Source organism: Oreochromis niloticus, linkage group LG19 (genome assembly GCF_001858045.2).
Source record: "Oreochromis niloticus isolate F11D_XX linkage group LG19, O_niloticus_UMD_NMBU, whole genome shotgun sequence".
Lineage (NCBI taxonomy): Eukaryota > Metazoa > Chordata > Actinopteri > Cichliformes > Cichlidae > Oreochromis > Oreochromis niloticus.
This window is the reverse complement of record NC_031983.2, coordinates 8926199-8951315: the sequence shown is the minus strand read 5'-3', so window position 1 is coordinate 8951315 and position 25117 is coordinate 8926199. Positions and strand designations below refer to the sequence as shown.

The window sequence follows — 25117 nt, the reverse complement described above, 5'->3', positions numbered from 1 at the left end:
CCTGCATGCATGTGTCCTTGGTTTTCTCTGAGTCTGTCATCTGTGTGAAAGTCCTGTGAAGGACACAACTTGAGCAAATGTTCAGCCACATGGCTAATACGAGATGAAAGAGTCTGTGATGGAAGACAAATTATCTTGTCTGCGCTGCAAAAAACTGGCCAAACTGTGAAGTATCCCAATCACATCTGGTATCACTTCCCTCAGTTTAAAAATCTAAACTTGCTGTCATGCAGAATACAAAATAAAAATCTCGTCATTCCTCTAAACCAGCTCGTATGAGCTGTGTTTTTTTGTCAGCTACCAACTTAAACACTAAATATACTGTCTTGGCAAATAGGACACGAGTCCTGCGCCTGTAATTGTGCTTCCCAGTGAAATCTAATGCTACATGTCTTTGTTTCGGTCTGGTTTGTTTTGTTTTTTTGTATTTACACATGAAAGGGGATTTCATAAAACCAACAGTTTTTTTGTTTATGCTGCCGGTATCGTGTGTCAAGACAGAAAATATTATCAAGCTGCAAAGAGGATCAAGCAAATTGAAAACAGCTCTCCCCTCTCATGATATGCATGATGAGCTAAATGCATTTAGGCATAGATTTCTATGTATTCCAAACCAGCACATCTTTTTTTAAAACATCTCCCATCCTCCGTTTCGTGAGCGGCCGATCATCCTTCAGTCTCGTGTATTTTCACTGCTCGTTTCTCTTTACTTTTTACTTTATTACTACTAACAAAAATGTGAAATAGAACAAAACCAAAAAAAAAAAAGAAATATTCAGATTTTAAGTCTGGTCATTGCAATAAACAGAAGGCTGTCAATCTCATTCCTAAACAGCTATTATCTCCATTAAGAGCAGGTTTCAGGCCAGCACTGAATATGCCAACAGCAAGGCCACATCCAATGCATCTCTTCCAGACACAAGGACTATTTTAGGTGATAGCGCACTTTTGAAGCACTAGCAAACCAGCAGGCTGGAAAAACAATCCCAGAATAGCTGATCTACTGCATCTGGTTTATGCCGTGACAACCCTGCAATGATTCCCTGGCTCTTGATGGAAGAAGCAGGCACAGAAAGCTCAAATTTAAAACCCTTTACAATAGACTCGTTTTAAATAATACGGTGTGCTAAACTGAGCAATAAACCATGAATCAAGACACAATGATTAATGATGGCATCATATCTCTGGAGGCACGAACGTCAGGTCTGGCAAAAACAAAGCAGACAGATAGATGGGGATTCCACATCCGAGAGTTTGTACGTTAAGATAAACTATCCGTGTGAAATCCCTTTTTGTGATGCAGCAACTATTTGCCGCTCTCGGATACGACTGCACTGAAATGTTTAACAATGGATAATAGGTTCTTTTAGCATTCACTGAGATTTGGAACCATGTACTAAAAGAAACATTTGGACTTCTGGGAAAATTTAAAGGTTCCTTTTCTCAACCTCCCCATTTTTCAGCCTGTCACTACGACGTATTTGTCATATCTGTAACGTTAACTGGTACACACGCAACAGTGAACGATCGAGAAAAGAAACTTGATCCTTTTCCCAAATGAAGGGTCTGAATTTAGTCAAGAGCGTGGGGAGCAATTCCACATGGTGCCAAAGACATGGCCCTCCCATATTTTGAAATGTTTTAATATCCATGGTGAGAAAAAGTGGGTGAATGCAGTAGGTCCAGTTATAAATCATGTCATATCTGCTTTTTGGACAAGCGCAACAAAAACAGAGCCAAAAGATCAACACTCCTCTCTGTGAGAGAAGTTAAAAATTTAACACACCATGAGATAGATCAAAGTCTCTGTACCCTGAGGGGGTCTTCTGGGGGAATTTGCCCCTCCCTTTACTCCATTAGGCTCCTCATACTGGCCTCAAATTCATTTATTAAGCCCAGCAGAGATGGAACTAAAGTTAAGGGTGAAGTCATCCATGCATCTGAGCTCCCTGTGGCGAGACGCTGACTCTGTGAGCTGTGTTTAGATTGATGAGGTTAAAGAACCAAGTCCTCACTCTGCTCCTATGTGATTGCAGCTGGATAATGTTGGGACACTATGGAGGGCTCAGCTACAGGAGAGGGATCAGATTTGTAGATCCCAGATAAGAATCAGAAAAGAACATTCACATCCACTGACCCGTGGATAGGTGTGGATCAACACTGCTAATATCTGCCATGGTTTATCTATTATGTCATGTGGGACCTCTTTAGCAAGAAGTATTCTCAGTGAGGGCTAATTTGAAAATAATTCTAGCATAGTAATGTTTCCAGTCAGAGTTAGAGGACAAAAACGGCTAAAGCAATCATCTTTGAATATCTGCAATGCAAACCGGTTTATCATAATAACATTTAAAGAGATTAGTGTGACAAGTCCCAGTGTGCAGACTCAGTCACAGATACTAGTGCTGCGTAGGGGGTCGTAGACCCCACACTAGCATGAGAGGTGAAACCCAGTTCAGCAGTTTTCTGTAGCAAACTGTGGTCCATAGGAGGTTAATTCTTCAAATTAAAAAAAAAAAATGTTATATTAAGATGATCAGAAGGTTTGACTTAATGAAAAAGGCCAAAATCCAAAAGTAATTAATAAAAAGAAAAAAATGTAATCACTTGGCACCAAAATATCAATTTTTACTTTCTCACGTGCCAGACTGCCATTATTGCATGCTGCTACACGAAATGCAGCAATCCTGGGGTCTGCCAGGTCATTTCCGTTAATGAGCAGCCAATGAGGGGCTGTGGGCCAGTGCCGGGCCAGCACCTCACCACTCCAAAACAAATAAACCGAGGACCATTTAACCAAACACATTGTTCTAGGTCAGACGAATGGGAGTGCAAGCACCGGGGAAATATCTGCACCGCTGATATGAAAATAAAAGCTCTGAACGTTTACATACCTCTCTTTGTGGGGCAGTGTTTAGGCAAGAGTATTTGTGCTGGAAGCAATGTAACCGGGAGGATTTTGTAACATGGGGCTGACACGCTTTATGAGAGAGGAGGGGAATTACAACAGCGCATTTTAATGTTATACCGGTACCTGTGAAGGCATGAACTGCCCAGACTGAGAAGCTGCGGCAAAAACCTCAGGCTGTCCTTCAAGCCAGGAAATCTTCAGGGGATTTGCAGCTAGGCCACTTTCATTCTTAACTGCCAGCTCCTAAAAAAACAAAAAACAAAAAACAAAATGTGAGAGTGGGTATTTTATTAAGGAAAAAAAAACTTTCTCCTTTTACAGAGTGTTGTAAAATTGTAATATATTAATCTAAAACCTAGTTCAGTTCACATAACACCTAAATAAAGGTGGGCCAACACCGGAGCTGGGACATGAAGATGGGCAGGGTGAGACAACAGAACCTGTACCTAGATCCCAGTAGACTGGCAGGCATATTTTCTGCAGGCGAAACACATGTTGTGGTAAGGAAACCACAACAACAAAAGTACATCATGATGACAAAGAGCCTGAGGAACCAGACAGTGGGGAACAATAAGACGGCTCAGTTCCTTCCGTCCAATGGTTTCCATCAGCATCGGGACTTCTGCGGTACAGAATGACTAAAATATCAGTTTCACTCACACAGACCGTCCCCAGGCACGGAAGTCTATGACAGCTATCACTCTGAGTAATAATCAAACTCATCGGGTGACCTGGAATTTTGAGGCAAATGAATGTTGAAGAAAACGGTTTCTGAGGTTTTCATTCAGGAGTCAAGGTACTTACAGCAGCTCTCACAGTTGCAAATTCTACAACAGCACTTCCTTTCTTCTTACTTGAGATGATCACATTCAAAACATCACCATACTAGAAGTTAAAAAAAGGGGGGGAAAACAAAGTCATATTGAGGTAGAGGAATAATGCTGAACATTCAAATTAATATTTCTTTTCACAGCACAATCCATAACCATAAAAACAAAAACCACACACAGGCACAAAACTTCAAAACACTGGTGAATATAAAAGACTTCCTGAGGAGAAGTTAGCATTCAATATGTGTTTGTTATTAGACCTCACAATATTGTTCTTACGTTTGAGCCTGAGCCAGTTATTCTTTGAACAGTAACAACATCTACATCTACTGTCAGCATTAAAGCTGACAGATGTGTTTCATAGCCAACAGCGCTGATTTATGATGTTGAGCTCATTTGATCCCAACAGAGTGGAAAAGTTGGCCTGAAAGTGCAGCAAAGCAAAGACCAACCTCTTTAAGAAAGAGATGGTGAGAAAAGAAGGGGGAGACTATAAACACAATGGAGGAGCACAAGGGGCTTTTTAAATTCCTCATGATTAGCTCAGGTGGATCAAGTAAAAAAGCTCAATGCCATTTACTTATTCCTAACTAAAGTGGGGCTTGGGAACACAGAGTACAAGGAAAGAGGCCTTTAAGAATCTCATTCTGAAAAAATGTTTTCTGGGAACGGGAAAGTCCAAGAATGCTAATGCTTACTAAGGACACTCTGAAGCAAGCCAACAGTGACAAAGGAGACTCTCTAAAGACCTCTGTTTCATGAAATATAAATATCGTAACATATTTTTGAAACAAAGATGTATTACTTCAACCAGCCAAAGTACACAAGTCCATACACGCCCACATGCACGTACACACACAATCAAACTCGTTCCCACACAGCAGTGGCTATTTCTACTTGCCCAAACCATTAACTGTCACTCATTGGAGCTTGCCATCTTAAACAGGATTTTCTTAGAATATATTCCCTTTGCTTAAGAATTTAAAAGAAGCAACACTTTTTTCCAGAGTTTTTTTTTTTTACTCCCTCCTGCTTGGGAGCATATTGATTGCATGCGTGCAGAAGAGAAATTGAAATGCCTTTTTCCAGCCAGGTTGACGTCACTGACACTTGCCCTATCCAACCTATGCCACGCCAAAAGCCCCTGTGACAGATCACAGCATAAGGTGGTACTAGGTTGCATGAGAAGAGCACATTTCCTAATGCCTCCCTCGGCACTGCTTAATCACTTGGTGAGAGGGGCACAAACAATGGTGTGCATGGCTTTAAAAGGGCACTACAACATTGCCCTCAGCACTTTCACTGCAACAAAACTTAATGGGCCTTATTTAAGGGGAGGAACAAAACAATCTACAACACTGATGTCATGCAAACCTCAAATAAGGCTGGACTCTGCAGGTAGGTTTTTTACCATGCAATCATATGCATACACACACACACACACACATATATAGACAGATAGACAGATAGACAGCTCTAATCAATCAATAACAGATACTCCTGGTTTCACTTTATTATGTGTTTAAAGCGCAATTTACACATAATCAGATTTTTCCTTTCCAACCTTTAGAACCACCATGAGCAAGACCAAAGAGCTGTCAACGGACATTAAGACACTGGGGACAAGATTGTAGACCTGAACAAGGCTGGAGTGGGCTACAAGACCATCAGCAAGAAGGTTGGTGAAAAGTTGACAACTGCTGTTATGATTATTTGGAAATAAAGGAAATATAAAATGACCATCATTTGTCCTTGGTCTGGAGCTCCATGCAAGACCTTGCCTCAAGGAGTGAGGACGACCATGAGAACGGTGGGTGATCAGCCTAAAACTACACAGGTGGAGCTTGTTAAAGAACTGGAGGCAGTTGGGACCACATACCCCAAGAACATTTTTGCTATTACACTACACCACAACTAAAATATTGGAGTGCCTACAGGGTGCTAATGAAGGCACACGTATAGGTCTGAGAAGGTTTGGGAGAAAGTGGTGTGGTCAGATGGAACTAAAACCAAGCTCTTTGGCATCAACTCACCACGCTGTGTTTGGAGGCAAAGTAATGCTGAGTATGACCCAAAGAACGCCATGATCACAGTCAAGCACAGAGGTAGAAAAATGCTGTGGGGCTGTTTTTCTGCTGAGGGTACAGGATGACTTCACAACATTGAGAGGACAATGGACAGGGCCATGTACCATAAAATCCCAGATGAGAACCTCCTTCTCTCAGCCAGAACAGTTAACATGAGTCAAGGATGGGTCTTCCAGCACGACAGTCACCCAAAACACATCACCAAGGTAACAAAGGAGTAACTAAAGAAGAAGACCATTATGGTTATGGAGTAGCCTAGCCAGTGTCCAGACCTCAATCCTATAGAAAATCTGTTCCAATCAGTTCATGTATTTGGTCTTCTTCACACACAAAGCTAGGACATCTTACTATTGATCACGGATTGGAGAAAATAAGAACGACCCCAGGTTTGTCTTCAGCATGTAGCCAGGCTGCCAAAGAGTCAGAACTCTGTTGAACCAAACATTCCTTTAACATTAACTACTAATGACTTCATAAGTTTCATTACAAGTAAAACTGTAACTATTTGAGAAAGAATATTCATAAGCATCTCACAGAAGAACATTACATATAGATATTTATAATACTATTTATATTTATTTTACTGTACGGTCTTTACCTAATATAAAATGCCTTGAGGTGACTGCTATTGTGATTTGGTGCCATATAAATAAAACTGAATTGAATTAGTGACCAACTTCAATAAACATCTTACCATTGTGCTTTCCTACAAGGCTTTCTCCATCAAGTACCAACTTAAGTTTTGCTTGGGGATCAATTTATAACTTGTGACTTATGTGATGTATTTTTTTTCTGGATTTAGAGGCATTTCTTTGGAAGTGAGTAAACCTAAAAATTCAGCAGTGTATTTTTTTTCCCAGGAAATTTAAATTGCAGACCCTTTAGAGAGGAAGATGATTGCATTTGGCTAACCTAGTCAAATAAATACCTCATAAATTCATGGGAATTTTGCATTCATTTAACACTAACCTCATTTGCAATACAAAAAGAGTAGTTATTTAAGGCAATACTGTATAATGCCAAACCTAAATTATTTTACTGTGTGTTGCAAAGGAAAACTGTTTTGCGGTATAAACCAATAACTTTGCAGCACTGTGGCATTACTTATTCTCTTTTCAGGACGCATACCTTTTGTAGAAGTTTAAATAGAATGTCATGAGAGTAGCCTCCATTCGTCTCATCATCTTTTTTACACTTCCACTTCAACTGGAGGAGAGAAAAAGAGAGGGAAGGCTAATATTAGTCAAGAAGGTTTTCATGAGCTAAAGAAGTGCATGATAATGTCTAATCATTAGAACACAATTGATTAAAGTCAGCTGACAATGAGGCCAAGCGTGCCAGGTGGGCTCGCCTCTGATGAGACACAGATTACAAAAACCATCAGCACACACTGGAGCTACGAGAAAAAGACATTATTAAGCTCTTGGAACATCACCATGGCACCACCTGCAAGACCTGCAGTCAATTTCCATTCATACCGAAAGCGCCAGATAAATGAGTGAAATTCAAAACATGGACGCCTGGACCACAGAAAATATGGTGACTCACCTGCTTTAACTATCATAAATTAATCAAGGAATAATCCAAAGCAGTTCGATGTCTAAGAACGTGCTTGGTCATAGGCAAAAGAGAGGAAGTCCTCTTCTGCTATGTGAACTGTGGTCAACTTCTTTGCTTACATAACAATGTTAGTGTGTCTTTAGTTTTAAAAAAAATTGAAAAACATATGAACTCTATTTGGAGTTCTGTCACTAAAAGCTGATGCGAGTTCCCGTACTCCTAAAAAAACAAAGATATTGTGCAACTTCTTATATGCATGTACAAAGAACAGGGAAATGAGGCAAATATCACAGCAACTGCTCAGGGTAGTATTATAAATGGCAAGCGCTAAGTGTTGATTCAGCTCCAGCATTCTGCTCACTGTCAGAGCAACAGGATTTCTGGGAACTTCCAAGTGCAAATGGAGTCTTTTTACCAGCAATTACGGCTGAAAATGTCCATCCAAGAGCATTCTCTTCTCCCCACCGATAACCTCCTTACCCGGTAATCGTCAAATAAAATGCTAAGGTATTTCTATGATGTGATGTCTGTGATTTCAGCCTGCAACACAGAAACACTGCTGCGTTTGCTCAAAATTTAGATCTATTCTTCAAAAACCAAGTCATCAACACAGCTGATAATTATGCTACGGTCATAGACAATTTTCTAAAATCAAATTAAACTTTATATAGTGAGAAGTAATGGGCAGTTTGAATATAGAAAAAATGGCTGTGGTTAACTGTCTAGAGATTATACTCCATGTTATGCTTTTAAGAAGTTCAGACGCAGGTATCTGATGTGGGAAGCCAATAAATTATTAATAAGAAAATATTTTTGATTGCACGCAGGGCTGCAATCTGAGATAGAAGCAGAGCCTCTGAGATAAATCTTGCAGTAAACGTGTCCCTGTCCATGCAACATGATTTGTGATACTGTCAGTCTGGCCGCTGTTTGTTTTTTCTAGCTGAACACACAAACGTCAGGGAATACGCTGCTGCACTAGATGGCTATCAAATTTTAAAACCAGATTTACTGTCTAAACACATTAGCTAACATCCCATGTTAATACATGCAGACTCGGCTGTTTCCAGGAGGAAATATAATAAGCCTTCTCTTAGTTTAGATACTGGTCTCCTGACGACACTGTGCCCTCTCAAGAGGACTGGACTTCAGAATAGCATGTGTGCTCAGTAGTGAGGCAACTTATGTGGTCTCAAATAATGAAACACAAATGGCAAAAGGTTTTTATCAAACTCCCCGCTGAGATCCTGCCTGAAATTTCACTCAGATATAACAGTCGCTCCTCTACGTTACTGAGGGACCTACATTATTCTCTTACTACATTATTCACCCCAACCCTGACCTCTCTCGCATATCCCGAGCCTTACCTTCAATTTTGGGGTTACGTTGCTCTTGGAACATCTCTCCACTCCTGAGTCTGACAAAACGCAACAGAGGGGGGGGGATGAGACAGAGAAGTGAAAAAAAACAAAGAAACTATTGTTTTCCTGAAATATTATACGCAAGAGAGCAGTCGAGGGACTCGTGCAGATAGACAGCAATTTTAAAATGGATGTCATGTGTTAAATGTATAGCTCTTGCTGATCCAGGGGCGGGCTGTGTGCGTGCAAATGGAAAAGACGCAGAAGACATACTGACAATGGATTAGTAATTGCCCGGCCACAAAAGGGGTCTAGTTTAGGGCAGCAGTCAGTTGTTTTCCTAACTATATACACGCTGCCTTCCTTTTGCTGCAAAAAATATTACCATGAGGTTAAAAGTTTGATGGACCGCTGTGTGTAAGCAGTGATTGGCATCCCTTTGCTATCTTGCCAAGAAACTAAAATAGACCTCTTCCAATATAATTTCAGTTATTGTTATAGTCTATCATGTGAATAATACTTGGTGAGCCACAGGGAGCCTGGTGGCTGCTGTGGTTGTGCTGACACGACGAGGGATGGGAAACACAGGGGGTTCACTCCAACAAGGCTTTGGGATGATATAAAAATGTCAGGACTACAATAAACTGGTTTAGCTAACTCAGACCAGCACGGATTGGTTAAATCACAGGAGTGCACGTACTTCTCTGAGTGTGGTCTCCTCCGTGTTGATGTGCTTCTCTTTCTCTCTGGATCTGCTCTCTGATGAGCCTCTGCTCCTCTTCGAGCTGTCTGGATCCCTCCTCCCTCAAGCGGGCAATCTTGGAGAAGGTGCACATAAAATGCAGAAATGTGAATGAACAGGTGGCCAAGTATTAAGTGACAGCACATGTTAAGATAACAGCTGTTGGAATATGATCAGCTTTGTTACTCTGCAATTCTGTGTTTATGTCCTCTACTCAGGGAGAGTTTACAAACCAGCTTGTTTCATCACTTAAGGCACTAACGCCTTGATGAAGACAGAAAATGGAACAGTGCCACCTGCTGGTTATGGCCTCCTTCCAATGCACATCGTCCCTTATGTATATGCATGAAGCACCTTGAGCGCATGGAAATTACTCACACTGGAAGCATGCACACCATTTTTATTTATGGGTGTTCTGCACAAACTGCACCGAGTCATGCAATATCACCTAATGACCTTCCTGATAATTATGACATGTCTGTGAAAAAAAAAATAAAGAGAGGAGCTCTTACACAGAGCCTTTGTTCGTGACCCAAGTATTTGGAAGAGTTCAACTTAATCAGGAAAAAGTATTTGATGAAAAACAGAATAAAAGCACCTGGGTGTGCTTTAGAGTTTTCCTAGGTGCATTTCCCAATACAGCACTTATACCTGCAGTATAATGAAATTTTTAATTTTCTGCAGCCTCTTAAGGCAAATTGCAGCGCAGAATTTTGCTAATGTGATTTCTATAAAATACGATACCTCTTCCTCGAGTGTTCTAGTGATCTGCACTTCCTCCTGGCTTTGAGCTTCTGCTTGTCGCTCTCTGGCCTCCAAGTCTGTCAAAACAACGCACACAAAATAATCCACATCTCCATCATATACTCATAGTATTGATTGACTGACTTATTATTATCATCATCATTATTATTATCATCATTCTTTAAAAAGGAAACAGTACTTCAGCATTAAAACTTGACAATTAGAAAGAAACACAAGATAATATCACTAAATAATCTCTGGGATGAAGCAGAAAAATTAGTCACCAAGTTTAATTTTCTTTCTCTTGCTATCTAGTTTCTTGTTTCTTTCTTCTGCTTGTTTCTTGGCAGCACAAATCTTGTCATAAGCAGCCTGGAAAAAAAAGAAAAAAGCGTTAGACTTCAAGATCACTCCTTGCTGGGCTTACTGTGTCTCGGTTTACTTGAGGGCTAGGATCCATATTAGAGGTTGAAAGGCACCAGCGGTCTTACCTTAGCGGCGGCATCAGTTAGCACCTCAAGAGCCTGGGATAACTGGTGGAAGAGCTCAACTAAAAGAAAAGAAAAAAAAGACAGAATAAGAGCATTTTCTTACATTACTGCCTTCAACTTTTATCTTGTGGGATATCACCTATAAAAAAGAAAAATGTGGCTAAAGGTTTACAAAAATTAGGTTGATAATTGTGACAGTTTGAAACAAAAAAAGACAGGTCGTAAATTTATACTGAAATGGGGAGACTGAGAAGGACAGGACACCTAACCCAAAAGGAGAGTTATGTTTATGAATGCCTCAAGATGATGGGACATGGAGCCAATACAAACTGCGACATTTCGTGTCTCAAAATTTGCCGCAGGTCTCACGAAACTTGTTTCCTCCAGTGACACGGCCGTGCATTCCCCTGGCTCAGCCTGCTGCAAATACCACTACACCAGTTGTCATTTAACACACACGCACAGACAAATGTACACTGGGAGACCACAATCCCCCCCAGCTTGTCCTCCAAACAGCACATTACTGCACGATACTAGCCAGGCTTAATCATTCACTTATGGGAGGCCTAACAGACTGATACTGTTACTCCCTGTGGGGACTGGCATTGCACACTAACAGAAGGCTCTTGAGATCGCGCTGCCAGCGGAGGCGGTCAGGTTACCTACACGCATATAATGGGCTGGAATGAAATCCAACTGGGGGAAACCTGCCATGCCCACCAGGCACCTCAGAGTGTCACAATATGGGGTATTTAGAGGGGAGAGGGGATAGTGGGGAGGGGTATCATCAATCAGTGAAGAATTGTGACCCCTATGTCACCTCTTACATGCAAACAACCCTCCCCTGAGGGGCAGCAAGTCCCAAGATTGGCTCCGCTCTCGTGCGATAGAGTCCAATTCTCTTCATGCGCGGGTTCAAGTGTTGAGGCCCTCCAAACCACTACTTTTCCATTTCTGGGAAACCGACCCCCTGCTTTTGTGTTATCCCTCTCAACCCTACCAATTTCCTTTTTTTCCTGACATAATCAGGAATTGTCTGAACCATCCAGAAACCACATAAACCTCACTTGAAAACATACCTCGTGACCAGCTTCTTGTCCAAGGTGCATTTTTCCCTATTGACAAAAAGCTACAATGAGATTTTCTGGTCTAATTGTTGACATGCTGGTTGGCACCAAGCTGCAGAAGGACACATGAACCCAGGGAGGACAGAGTGTGGATGAGGGTGGTGAGGATGGTGATGCTGGCCGTGTTTCTCTAGCTAAAAAGCTGGCACGAGAAACATGCGCTGGTTGCCTTGTGACAGAGTGCTGGGGCCAGGACGTCTGGCAGAGTTTAACGCTGTGAGAATGTTACTCTGGAGCATTCATTTTTGGCCCTGGACCTTAATGGCAACTCAGTAAGTAGTCATAACTAACTCCTCAGTGTCAGCGGTCAATGCCTCAGAATGGAGACAGAAGACACATGAACCTGGGACAGTCAGGTAGGGACATTTTCTAAGGTTGTACTTCCTCCCACATAGCCCACAAAAGGAGATGCATTCTCACCACTACACTCACCTGCTCTGAATCTGACAATTACCTGCACTATTACCAAGTGCGCAACTAGCAAGCCAAGAGATGTGGATCTACACCAGAACTTTTATGCATCCAATCATTTGCATCTTTGTATGCATCTCTGTCAGATAAGGTTTGGAAATCATGAGAGAAAACAGTAAATGCAAAACAAAAACTGTCTCACTCACCTGCTTTGGGGTTGTCTGGGTTCTTGTCTGGATGGCATGTTAAAGCTTTCTGCCGATATGCTTTCTTGATCTGAAAAAAAAGGAGGGAAAAACCCCAAACATTACGAAGAGTGGAAAATGCTTATTAGAACACCAAAAAAAATGAACAATTCCCTTAACCTTTGGTTTTATTTATATACCGTCAAATCACAACAAAAGTCGCCTCAAGGCGCTTTAGATTGTAAGGTAAAGACCCTAAAATAATAGAGGAAAAACCCTAATAAACAACAAATGAGCAAGCACTGGCAACACCGGGGAGGAAAAACTCCCTTTTAGCAGGAAGAAACCTATTACAAAAAGAACAAAACAAAATGTAATGTCCCCCATATGAGGGCTCGGGGTCTTGGGAGGTTAAGCACAAATTTTGGGCACCGTGTAAAGATATAATTCTTACTGTGTATCAATAATTTTATTATGTTGAGTTTGGCCCAGAAGACTAACTAAAAAAAAAAAAAAGAACAGAAGTTATGGTCTCATTGAAATAATGCCAAAGGCAGTAACAGCCTGACATAAAAACATTTGAGGTGAAATGTGGTCTTTAATGGGATTGTTTTGTTTGGATCAAATTGAATCTTTAAGCCGATCCTGTGCTTCGTGTCCTTTTGACATGCCGTTAATGGCTTCTAACCACTGTGGTACATACTGCACTGTACAAGAATTCCAAACTATTCTCAGGCTATTCCAGTTGTCAGCTTGCAAGATAAATACGAAGTTGCAACGTAGTATTATTCTATCTTTATTTAAACAATATTAGATAGAATATGTCATAAAAAATGAAAACAAGTCTGACATAGTCTGAAAGCAGCATCCTTTTGCAGCGGGGGGGTTAATCCAAATAAGGTTTTAGTTATAGCCGATTTTTTAACTCTGGGTCACTGCTTGGAACATTAACCATTCATTGGTCCTTCTAGGAATCACTTAATGGAGAGGTGGTTTTTATTAGACGTCTGCTTCTTGTGAGAATGAAGGGAAACAGGAAAATTACCGCAGAGACCAGAGGGGGCTGTGGAGTCCAGCGCTTGAGAATTCTGCACAACCTCAAACGCACATGCTCATATACAGTACATGCATTGCATGCTAAAGTTTTGGCACATCCAACCCTCCCCCCCATACATACACATTGAAGAACAGACCAAACACAAACACTGACATGCACTTTCTCACCAGTCATAATCAGTCATGCCAACATTCTGGATGTTTTCAAATTCTCCCTGTTAGCGCAAATCGATCTCCTGCCAGTACGCTTCAGGCCACAAAAACTGGGAGCCCCTTCCTTCATGTCTGGGAAGCGTTTGCATTGGATGCATTGTCTTCTGGCATATGCAGTGTTTCCCTGTAATTTGTTTTGCACAGTTTTATCTCTAGAAGGCACGCCAAAACATACTGAGCTGACTTTACGGGGATGGATGAATTGATGGGAGGGGGTAAGCCCAATGGTGTAATCAATCAGTGTCCGGGCTTTTTTTAACTGCAGCTCCAATGACAGTTAAGTACAGTCACACATTAGACTGGATGCCCTCCATCCAGGGTGCAAGAGCTTAACCTCTGATTATATGAACCAAGCGAGCCTCCAGTGAAGCCTCTGGAGATAACTGCAGCTCACACAGCTCCTAAATGTCAAAAGTCCTTTCTTCTATCTAAACTGGATTGGGGGTTTTTGGGGGGGGTTTCATTATTGTTCCAACAGTAAATGAGAACTTGGTTCAGTAAGAAGGCTTTTCGAGAGACTAGACATCATTAGAGGATATTTAGTCTTGCTGCTTGGCACACACAACGTTCCTACAGATTGCGACTGACACGCAGGGCTGTGGACTAGAACCAAACACATATGCTTACTGTTGGCCTTAGCCTGCTTCCCCATTATTATCCTCCCCCTGTCTATTTCTCACATTCTTTTCAATGCACTCCCTGTTATACCTTTGTCCAACTCATTTCGAAGTTTTTTAGTAAGATACAAGGAAGTGAAGACTTGAGTTTGGCCTCAAAATTATACTCCTCTCTTCAACAACAGTTGCCTCAAGCACCGTTCTTGTGATTATGCACGATATAAATAAAATTGAACTGAATTGCAAAGGAGTGAACTGCAGCTCCTCTCTGGGATCAAAAGACAGCCTAAAAATGGGTGCTACTCTGTCCTTTTTCCCTCTTCCACTGTGAGGAGTTGCTTTCCGTGGATTTCCACAAAGTGCCAAGCAACTTGCCCAAGATGTGCAGACCATGATTGAAAACAAGTCTACATCATTTTTTTTTTAAAATCAGTGTTACATAATCTTCTAATGGTAATCCAATTTAAGTGGAGACAAAAACAAGCCTGCACTGCATTAATGTCATTTTGACAAAAATTAATGTACCTTGATGTTCGCTATAACGTACTGCGCAATACTGAAATGTAAAGGTGAGTGAGCTTTTGTTATACCACAGAGAGCCGATGCCTAAACTGGAATAGAAACATTAGTAATACACACTTTTTAAAAAGAAATATCAATTATGTCTGGAGTTGTTAGTAAACTGTAAAATAGGAACTTGAGGTAATCAAAGCTGTGCAATGTGCTTTCAAAATAGCATCACTCTGTATCTGGAATAGAAAACCCAATATAAATCATTTTTGAACATTTGAAATGTTAGGAGCCAAGATATGGAAGAGCTATGCCTTTAGCTTATGCCACTGTTGTAGCTCCATATATAATTAAGAGCTCTTTTTTATTCCATATAAATGAAATGATATCCTTTTAAAAACAGACCTGAAGACAGATTTAGGAAGATGAAATGAGAGTGTGATCATTTTCTTATAAAATTCAGTAAAATCCTCCATAATTTAAGTTCAGTTAGCTAACCATCTGGACCATGTGCCTTACCACTTTGCATTGTCATTAATACAGTAATGATTTCTTTCTGTTGTAATGGGAGTTCAATCTGAGGCTTATCCATTGTTTTTATAAAAGGGGCCCAGAGATTGTTCCACAATCATTACTGTGATTTGGGTCAATAGTTAGTTCGCCATTTGGTTTCCCCATTTGACAAATTTGTGGCGTAGCCGATCAGCACTTAAGTTCTTGTGCTGAAAGAAGGCCAGTTGTGTTGCCATGCTCACAGATTTATTCATGAGATTTTAACAAAAGTCCTTCTTTTTTCCAGCTGATAAATTGCATTAAATTTTGTAGCGCATAAAGGACAGAGCACTGAGCATCGGCTGCACTTTTTAATGACCTAATGTTTTGGAATTTGGGGCATTTTTTATATTTAGATTAATCGGATTAAAGTGAGGCAAATGTATTATTTTTCTAATGGGTTTTATAAAGTTGTTAATTCCTGAAAATTAACTAAATAAAATGAAAAGAACCTGATCCAATTCAAGTGCAGTTAAATATTCAACTATTGTGACAAACAATTCCCTTTTTTATTAATAAAGAAGAAATCTACCTTACAATCCCAGTTTCAAAAAAGTTAGGATTCTACAATGTAAATTAGAAAATGGAATGCAATGATTTGCAAATCTCATAAGGCCATATTTTATTCACAAAAGAACGCAGAAAACAAAGTCAGATGTTTAAACTGAAACATTTGAAATATTCTCTGAATAAAATTAGTTCATTTTGAATTTGATGACAGCAACATCTCAAAAAAATTTGGGACAGAGCAACAAAAAGCTGGAAAAAAGCAAGTTTCTCAGGAGTAAAGATGGGCAGAGCTTCATCAATGTGCAAAAAATTATCTATATTTTGTGGAACAGTTTCACAGTAACACTTGTTATTATAAAATTACTACAACTTTGAATATCTCGTCATCTACAGTACCTAATATCATCAAAATATTTCGAGAGTCTGGAGAAATCGCTGTGGAAAATCATTATTGGATGCCTGTGATCTTCAGGCCCTCGGGCACCACTGCATTAAAAGCAGACATGATTCTGTCATGGATCTCACACCATGGGCTCAGGAACACTTCCAGAAATCACTGTCTATGAACACAATTTGCTGTTGCATCCAAAAATGCGCTATCCTGCAAAGAAGAAGCCATATTTGAACATGATCCAGAAACACTTCTGTCTTCTCTGGGCCAAAGCTCATTTAAAATGGACAGAGGCAAAGTGGAAAACTGTTCTGTGGTTTAACAAGTTGAAATATAAAATTATGTGTGGAAAACATTGCTCCCATGACTTCCACACTAAGGAGAAGAAGATCAGGCTTGTTATCAGCATTCAGTTTAAAAGCCTGCAGATCTGACGGTATGGGGGTGCCTAATGAATTGGCAGCCTGCACACCTGGAAAGGCACCATTAATGTGTGTGAAAGCAACATATGCTCCCATCCAGAGGACATCGGGACAGACGTTACATATTTCAGCAAGATGATGGTAAACCGCATACTGCATCAATTCCAACAGCATGACTACATAATAGCAGAGTCTGGGTGCTGACCAGGCCTGCCTTTCACTGATTGAAAACATTCAGCGAATCAAGAAGCAAAAAACACAACAAAGAAGACCCAGAATTATCAGGCAGCTACAATCTTATATCAGACAAGAACAGGACATCATTACTCTTCCAAAAGTCCAGCAGCTGCTCTCCTCGCTTCCCAGATGTTTACAGACTGTTGTTAAAAGAAGAGAGGATGCTACACAGCAGTAAACATGAACATGTCCCAGCTTTTTTGAGACGTTTATTTGTTTATGTGATTTGCAAATCATTGCATTCCGTTATTATTTACATTCTACACAGTGTCCCAATGTTTTGAAACTGAGGTTGAAGAATAGATTACTTCCTTATTGAGAAAACCCTTCATTTCTTTATCACAACAGGTGAATGTTTAACTGCACTCGAATTGGATCATCATTCATATGATGCACTGAGGAAAAGAGAAAATAAAAAGCAATAGAGAAACACTTGTCAGATAATCCATTAATGGATTTACTGTATTTACTTCAAGTTGAGATCTGGTATTAGTATGATTAATTTACCTTTCCTTTAAATGTATCATCACGTTTATGCATAAAACAAAACATTTCAAACCCTTTAATAAGTAATTGTGGCTCCAGTCTTTCTTTACTCAGAAATACAGAAATGGATGCCAAAAACAGGGTAACAGAAAATTCTAAAACAGGGTAACCAGAGTTCATCATGAAAATAAGTACGTGTGATTTGAAATAAAAGCAGCCTTTATAAAAATAAATAAATCACCCGTGAGTTTATACTGTGTCCTTAATTCACATTCAGTCAGCTTCTCACATTCATCACCTGCACCTATCTGACAAGATAAACATGTTTCCGCCACGTCTTCACTAACAGCAGATGTTTGCCGTTGTCGGGAAGTACGTTTGGCCAGCCGAGCTGCTTGACAAGTACAACCTGTCATCAGCAAAGTTGCTCTGGTGGAGAACAGCCATCTTGCATGTCATCATAACTCCCCTTCTCTCCAGTTCCTCCTCCAATCGTTTCCTTTTCACTCCCTCTAGGATCCTTCACGATATCTTGTCTCTACTGTGCCTCCGGAGCTGTTTTGTTCAATAATGCATGATTACTCCCATCAATGCCATAACACACAAGCTTTAATTGATGCTGGAAGACCCTGAGCCCGCTGGTTCTCCACACTAGGAGCCAAAACAGTGCAATCTTTAAGAAGTTAGCACATGTGCGCATAAGTCTTAAATTGAAGGGCATCTTCCTATAGACCTAATCCGGCCAATTACTCTAGCAATTATCTTTGTGCAGTTCACCGTGACCTTATAGGACTGGCTCTGAATCAATCAGTTATTGGAAAAAATGAAAAACAGAAGAACTCCTGGACTAAAACCAGCTGCTGTCCCTTGTGCTTACAGATGATGAAAACTGTATTTAATCCTACTGTATCTTCTGTCTGTTGTGATTCAAAATATTCCACATTTTCATATGCCAATTTTCCTTGTTTCATGCATGAGACAGACTAAATGGAAGAAATCTCAACTATTTCCCACACTTCTGTTCGTCAAAGAATGAACCACAAGATCAGGAAAAGACTACAATCCTGGAGTAGGAGGCCAACAGTAGCCTAATAGTTAGTGCCTGGCAAAAAAAAAAAAAAAAAGAAAGATTCTCAGTGCCGACCGGATACCCATTTGCTTCAGTTTAGCTGCATGCTCACATCTTGTCCTCATTAAACCAGTTTTTGGTGCCAATTATAGCTGACAAACTACTGGTCCCGGTGTAGAGACCCTTCCTGTGTAGATGATTAGCTGCCTGATCAGCCATGGATCCATCCATAATTAATAACAATGTGTGACTATTTATAGAAATATTATCAGCTAGAAGAAAATAATAACAAAATACTCGAGAGAAAAAAAGGTAAAAAGAAAAGTGAATGTAGCTCTCCACTAGCAGCTGAGCATGGACCTGTTTAGCTGAAGTTTCTGCAAGACACTGTCACGAAATCACTTAGGCCACTGACTAAACACTTGATCATTCAAGAACTTAGAGTGCCCTGGGAAGAGCGTGTGGGACATGTAAACGAGAAGAAGCACGCAAAGTACTTGGAGCTGTTGGAGAAGTGCCAGGACAGAGGCTGGAAGATGCTCTGTAAGCCCAAAGAGGTTAGCTGTAGAGGTTTTGCAGGATGTTCACTCTTCAAAGTGCAAGCAACTGGGCGCTACAGGAGACAGAAGACAGAGAGCCAACCCCATTTGTGGCATCTGGGTGAGGAGGTCTGATGCTAAAAGATCCAAAACACCTCATGACCCTAAGAACCTCACTGAAGATGTATCAGGGAGAAACTGTAAGCACACTGTGGATCCATGTGCTTCTTAATGCAAACCTCACAGAACCTTCAAATCATGCTGGCATAAATAAATTAATATGCAGTAATCAAATTGTTTGAGGAAGAGCACTTCTTTTGATTAATTCACTTAATAACAATCTAACAACTAAATCAATAATACCAACCTAACTGTAACTGATCTGGCAGAACATCATTAGGGTTTAATCTATGTCTTCAGTTCTAACTGCTTTGTCTGATTTAAGAGTGTATAAGACTGCATAACTCTGGAATACATACTTAGTGCGCTAGAAATAAACTGCATAAAAATTGCTGTCCTGATTGCACGGTGATGATGCTCCCCAGTGCACTGCAGAATGCAATTATAATCTTAATGCACCTATTCTGACAAAGACTTGAAGACGAAAAAGAAACTCATCAGTGGGGGCATTGGGTTTACAATGAACTGTTACAATGCAATGAAATCACCTGTCCTTGGATGCTCTGAGTGGAAGTAAACCATTCAAGCGTGTAGTTACTGAAACACATTAGGTAATAGGTACATTAAAATTTAAGTAGCTGAACAAACCACAAGAAATTCTGTGTGGTCTTGGCTGTGGACGAGCAATCTGCGGTAGGTACAAGTGTTTAACTGGTGGCTGGCCTTTAGAAAAAGCCTTCCCTAGCACTATAAGCATAACGTAAACCCCATGAAGTCATTAAATCATAAACTCTGAAGTGCCAGTTTCCATGGCATTTATCAGCCAGCTAAGCGCACTGAAAGGTCAGCAGCAGAGACACTAAAGAGAAACAAGGGAACATGAAGTATGCAAATCCCCTACGTCAAGGCAGTGTTTTACAAGCTACGGCTAAACCCACATAAACAGGCTCTGGGATGAGCTTTTTCCTCTTTCTTTGATAAACAGTGTCCCTAATAGCTGGGATAGAGCAGAAGGCCAAAAAACTGGGATAAGTAGCCCATCTGATGACATCTCTCTTCACACACTTGATTGATTTTTGAGCCCCTCCCCTCTGACTAAATGCACTACACACACACACGCACACAAACAAACCCACTATCTCTCTCGACCATCAACAGACCTCACAGAATCAGCCCCTCTCCCTTTGGAGCCTCAATTCTGCCCAAGCCACAACCACCAACTTCCTTAAGGATAATCCTCTGGGGAGGACAGAACTTTGAATTCCAATTAAGAAATTAACTGCCTCCCTCATTGTGGCAGCAATTTTAATTTCCCTTCAGGCCTGTGGATTCGGGATTGTGGAAACAGTGAAGAGAGGTGGTTGCAGGGAAAATGCTTGATTCAGGGAATCATGGTGAACCGCTCAGAGATGAAATATTGAAGCGATGTTGGGGAAATGCTCCCAGGATTGATTGCAAGCACAAAGAGAATTTTGCAAAATTCTGTTTCCAATATGCAGAAAAGCAAAAAACTAGTTTACCCACAGCAGTAACGCACATGTAATCAGATGTTTTCAGAACTAATCACATTACCACACCAGCTTTCAGGAGCTAACTATGTTGATTTAACTGAAGTTACCAAAAATATAAATATTTTATATATAGATATATATATTCACAGTCAAACCAATAACTGAATAATCACACCGAAATTATGGTCACAGTTTCACTGTAAAGGGATTTTATGTCAAGGCATAGTACTAAAAGTTTGCCTGATGCAACACCCCCACTCAGCGGCCTTTCAGAGTATCACAACGGTGTAAATGAACCATTAGCCGGTTTGTCTGTTATATGACATGCCTAGTGCTCTGCTGGACCTAGATATTTTCTAGTTTTATCTTACGTTTATCTCACACTGTAAAAACAAACAAAAAACCTCTTCATCATTTACACACACATGCGATTTAAAAAAAATACTAATCTTCATAGCAGAAAGTTATCATAGCCTCTTGTTTGGTGACAAAAATGTCCTAACACAATAAATTTGTATTATTTATCACTTGGAAATAAATCGTCTGGCAAATAAAAATAACAGGTCCCAGCTAAAAATGCGTTACTTACAAGCATGGCTATCTTAACACGGCTATTTTTTAACACAATGACTAAAGCTAGCTTTAAGTGCTAGTTTACACACCTCTTTCGTTGTAGCAGTGCTTTCGACGCCAAGTAAACCGTACAGGTCCATCTGTAGGATATCTTTAGCCTTTCCGGACATTTCTGCCAAAACGAGCTACAGTACCAATGCACAAAAATAATAAATATACCACTATTTAAAACAGCTGCTTTGCTAGCTATTTAGCTGTATGTTGTGGTTCCAGGCAGCATGAGTATGACGTTCTCAACCTTTCAACCAGGATGTGCATTGCAAACTGGGTATTGTAGTTTTTGGGTCACCTTGTTCTCTCTAGGTTCCTGAAAAGCTCCCTCACAGAATTTTTATTATTTTTACTGTAGCGTTTATTATTTTTATATCCGGTACATTTTTTTCAACAAGTATTAACCTTCTAAAATCTTTTAAACCAATCTGTGGGCTCTTTAAGGGCTGTTCATGCGTGACAAATCCCACATCCACTGCCTCACTACGTAGATGGCTATTTTTATCTTGCTGTCAGGTGTGAAATTAGTTATTTAGTACAATATCCTGTCTGGCATTAAAGGCCCACTGTGTATTTAACCGTAAGACATATAAGGTATTTAATTGTAAATGATCATTTTAAATTATTTATTTTGTTTAATTAAAAGACACTTCGTGTACCACACTTATGTGCCTGTTTTCTATCAGCATATTGTTCACATTAGCCTGATTTTACTGTATGATGATGTTGTTCGGGAATAAAACGCCACGTGTTTACTCCTTGTTTAAAGAAAATAGTGGATTTCATTAATTTTGCGCGCACACGTCCTTCCCACGGGACCCTAATAATGTTGTTTCGACATTTAAACTTGGATAAGAAACTTATCCAAGCCCATCAAGATCAACGAGGCCACAGCACCCTCTGGTGGACAACTTATGTAACAGCAGGTAGCACAGTACAGTACATATTAACATGTTTACCTATGTTTAGCTTAGTCCACCAAGAAATGTGTTTACAAAAGCCGTGTTTATATCGAGATGAGGACCCAGGCTCCACCTTTATTTCCATTTAGATTCATTGTGTGGCCTACTAAACTGTCATTTTAGCCCATTACACTTGCTCCATCTTGTCTCAGTTGCAAAATGTAAACAGACACCTCAATGCTACATGTTTTTTTTCCTGTGGATATAAATCCATCTGTGGCCTAATGGCATAGGTTTTACATATCTGTTAACCAAGATGCGGTCTGAGGTTGCACCACTTCCTGTAGGGAACTTCCCCTGACATATACAGAAACAGCTTTCTTTTTCTTAAATTTTTGTGGGGGAAGTTTTTAGATGATGAAAAAGCCACCTGTTACTTACAAATGGTTTAGAAATATTTTGATGACACTGTCCCTTCAGATTGTGTAAAAAGACAGGCTTCTTTCAGTTTAAAATGTCTTTACAAAACAGGGGTTTTTTTTCCTTCAGGCACACTGAAGATAAACAGGATTCAAAAAGAAGTCATAAGATGTGCCCCAAGGATAAAAGGTTATCCAGCACGACTAGTGCAACAATGTTTCTCAAAGAGTTAACCCCAAGGCAGTGATTTGTAAATCATAAAATAATACAGTCATGGCAAAAAGAAAGTACACTCTATTTCAATTCTAAGGTTTTACGTATCAGGACATAATTTATAAAAATCTGTTTATTACTGGGTCTTAAAATTATTTAAGTACAACCTCAGAAGAACAACAACACATGACTTTATTATACTATTTATCTGACAAAAAAAAAGCCAAAATGCAGAAGGAATATATGAAAAAATAAGTACACCCTGTTATTGATTAGCTTGTGAAATCACTTGTACCAGCAATACTAGTAAGTAATTATTTTCTCTGTGACTTTATCAGTCTCTCACATCCTTGTGGAGGAATTTTCACATGCTCTTCTTTTTAAGGTTGCTTCAGTTCATTCAGGTCTCTTAAAGTCCCACTACAGCAGGAGGAATGTATTTGCACTTTGACATTGCTACACCTTGACTATTTTCTTTTATTTATATTCTGTTGTAGATTTACTGTGTCCGTATGATAAGTGACCCAGTTTGAGCCAAGGTTTAGCTGTCAAACAGATCCCCACATATTTGACTCCAGAATACTTTTGTATACAGAGGAGTTGAGTTCATGGTCGTCTCAGTGACTGCAAGGTGTCCAAGTTCTGTGGCTGTAGAACAATCCCAAATCATCATCCCTCCACCACCGTGCTTCACAGTTTGTATGAGGGGTTTTTGCCGATACGCTGTGTATGCTTTTCACTGTGCATTATGACCAGACATCTCCACTTTGTTCTCATCTGTCAAAGCACCGTTCCAGAAGTCTTGTGGTTTGTCCAGATGCAACTTTGCAAACCTGAGCCATGTGCGTTACTCTTTTTAGAGAGAAGAAACTTTTCCAAACAAACCATACATGTTCAGCCTTTTTCTAATTGTACGGTCATGAACTTTAACCTTTAACATGCTAACTGAGGACTGCAGAGTCTGAGATGGAATTTTGGGTTTTTTCGCAGTTTCTCTGAGCATTGCACGGTCTGACCTTGGGGTGAATTTACTGTGACGTCCACGTCCATGTTTTCCACTTAAGTGAGGTGCTCACACTTACTGATGATCAGCACCTGACTACAACTTACCCTCTTAATCCCCATTATAGCAGTAAGGGTGGATTTAGTTTTCCACACACTTCTCTAATATTTCCTTAGTTTTTGTTAAGTACATTGATCTGACAATGAAATTTAAAGAAGTTTAAGACTCAGAAAGGACCTCAACACATCAAATGCTGAATGTGAGACGTTTATAGTCATCTGTAAAATATATGCTTGTGTTTAATGTGGTCATGATGATGATAATGATGACGATTTTCTTGTAACAATGGGACAGGGGAAAGTGTTGCAATGCAAATCTGTGTTGTGTAACCACGTCATATACTCAAAGCTAAGGAGGGAAAGTCTCGATGTTTTGTAAGCAAAATGATTTCCCATTTTTCACGTTACATTTTAGGTGCTCAGCAGTTCATGGCCTCTGTTGTTGGATTTTCCACATCATGATGCATCAAATGTCATCAAAAGTTTATGGCAGGGTTAGTCAGGCCAGTTTTACACAAGACACCCTTTAGAGCCACATTGTATCTCCAGTACGTGGTTTGTAATTGTCTTGCTGAAACAAGTAAGTTGACATATTCAACATCCTGTGCCCAGTATATCCACTACACCTCCTCTGCATTTATCCATACCATTTTAACCTTCCCTTTCACTCTTCCTCCTATCCTTCCATCACAAATCACTCCTGACACTCAACACCACCCTGCCTGCGCTCTCTTCTCCATCTGTCTTGTGCACCATCCATTGCTTTGGGTGGTTGATCCCAGATATTTAAACTACTTCCACGTTCACTACCTCTACTCTTTGCAGCCTCACTGTTACAGTTGTCTCCCTCTCATTTACACACATGTAGTCTGTCTTGCTTCTACTGACTTGCATTCCTCTTTTCTCCTGTGCATACCTCCAACTCTCCAGGTCCCCTCCTCAAAGCAAACATCACATCTGTAGTGCTCTTTCTTGCTATGAAGACACACTTTTGCTTCACTGATTGTCACCTCTCCTCTTAGCATCCTCCTGCGCTCCAAAATTGTGTTAAACAGCCTGGTTAAAAGTACAGTGCTCTCTCTCTCTCTCTCTCTCTCTCTCTCTTAGACATCAGTTCAAAGGACCAAATACCTTATTCACTCTCATCCTTTCTATAGCTGCCCCGCCCTCCTCCACACATCATGAATAGTAATCCATCCACTGTACACTGGATA

The 25117-nt window shown here is 40.2% G+C and overlaps 1 protein-coding gene across 1 annotated transcript in view; it reads right to left on the bottom strand.

The window, feature by feature from the left end:
* Positions 1–21574, bottom strand: part of dnajc17 (DnaJ (Hsp40) homolog, subfamily C, member 17) — a 42115-nt gene extending 20541 nt beyond the window's left edge. Inside the window, exons 1-10 of the mRNA XM_003447743.5 lie at positions 21345–21574; positions 12471–12540; positions 10727–10785; positions 10520–10607; positions 10236–10312; positions 9450–9567; positions 8756–8805; positions 6957–7034; positions 3716–3796; positions 3035–3154 (exon numbers count right to left, since the gene is read on the bottom strand). Of these exons, the coding sequence (XP_003447791.1) occupies positions 3035–3154; positions 3716–3796; positions 6957–7034; positions 8756–8805; positions 9450–9567; positions 10236–10312; positions 10520–10607; positions 10727–10785; positions 12471–12540; positions 21345–21425 (822 nt within the window). The 5' untranslated portion in view covers positions 21426–21574. The remainder of the gene's footprint in view (positions 1–3034; positions 3155–3715; positions 3797–6956; positions 7035–8755; positions 8806–9449; positions 9568–10235; positions 10313–10519; positions 10608–10726; positions 10786–12470; positions 12541–21344) is intronic.
* Positions 21575–25117: the final 3543 nt, after the last annotated feature.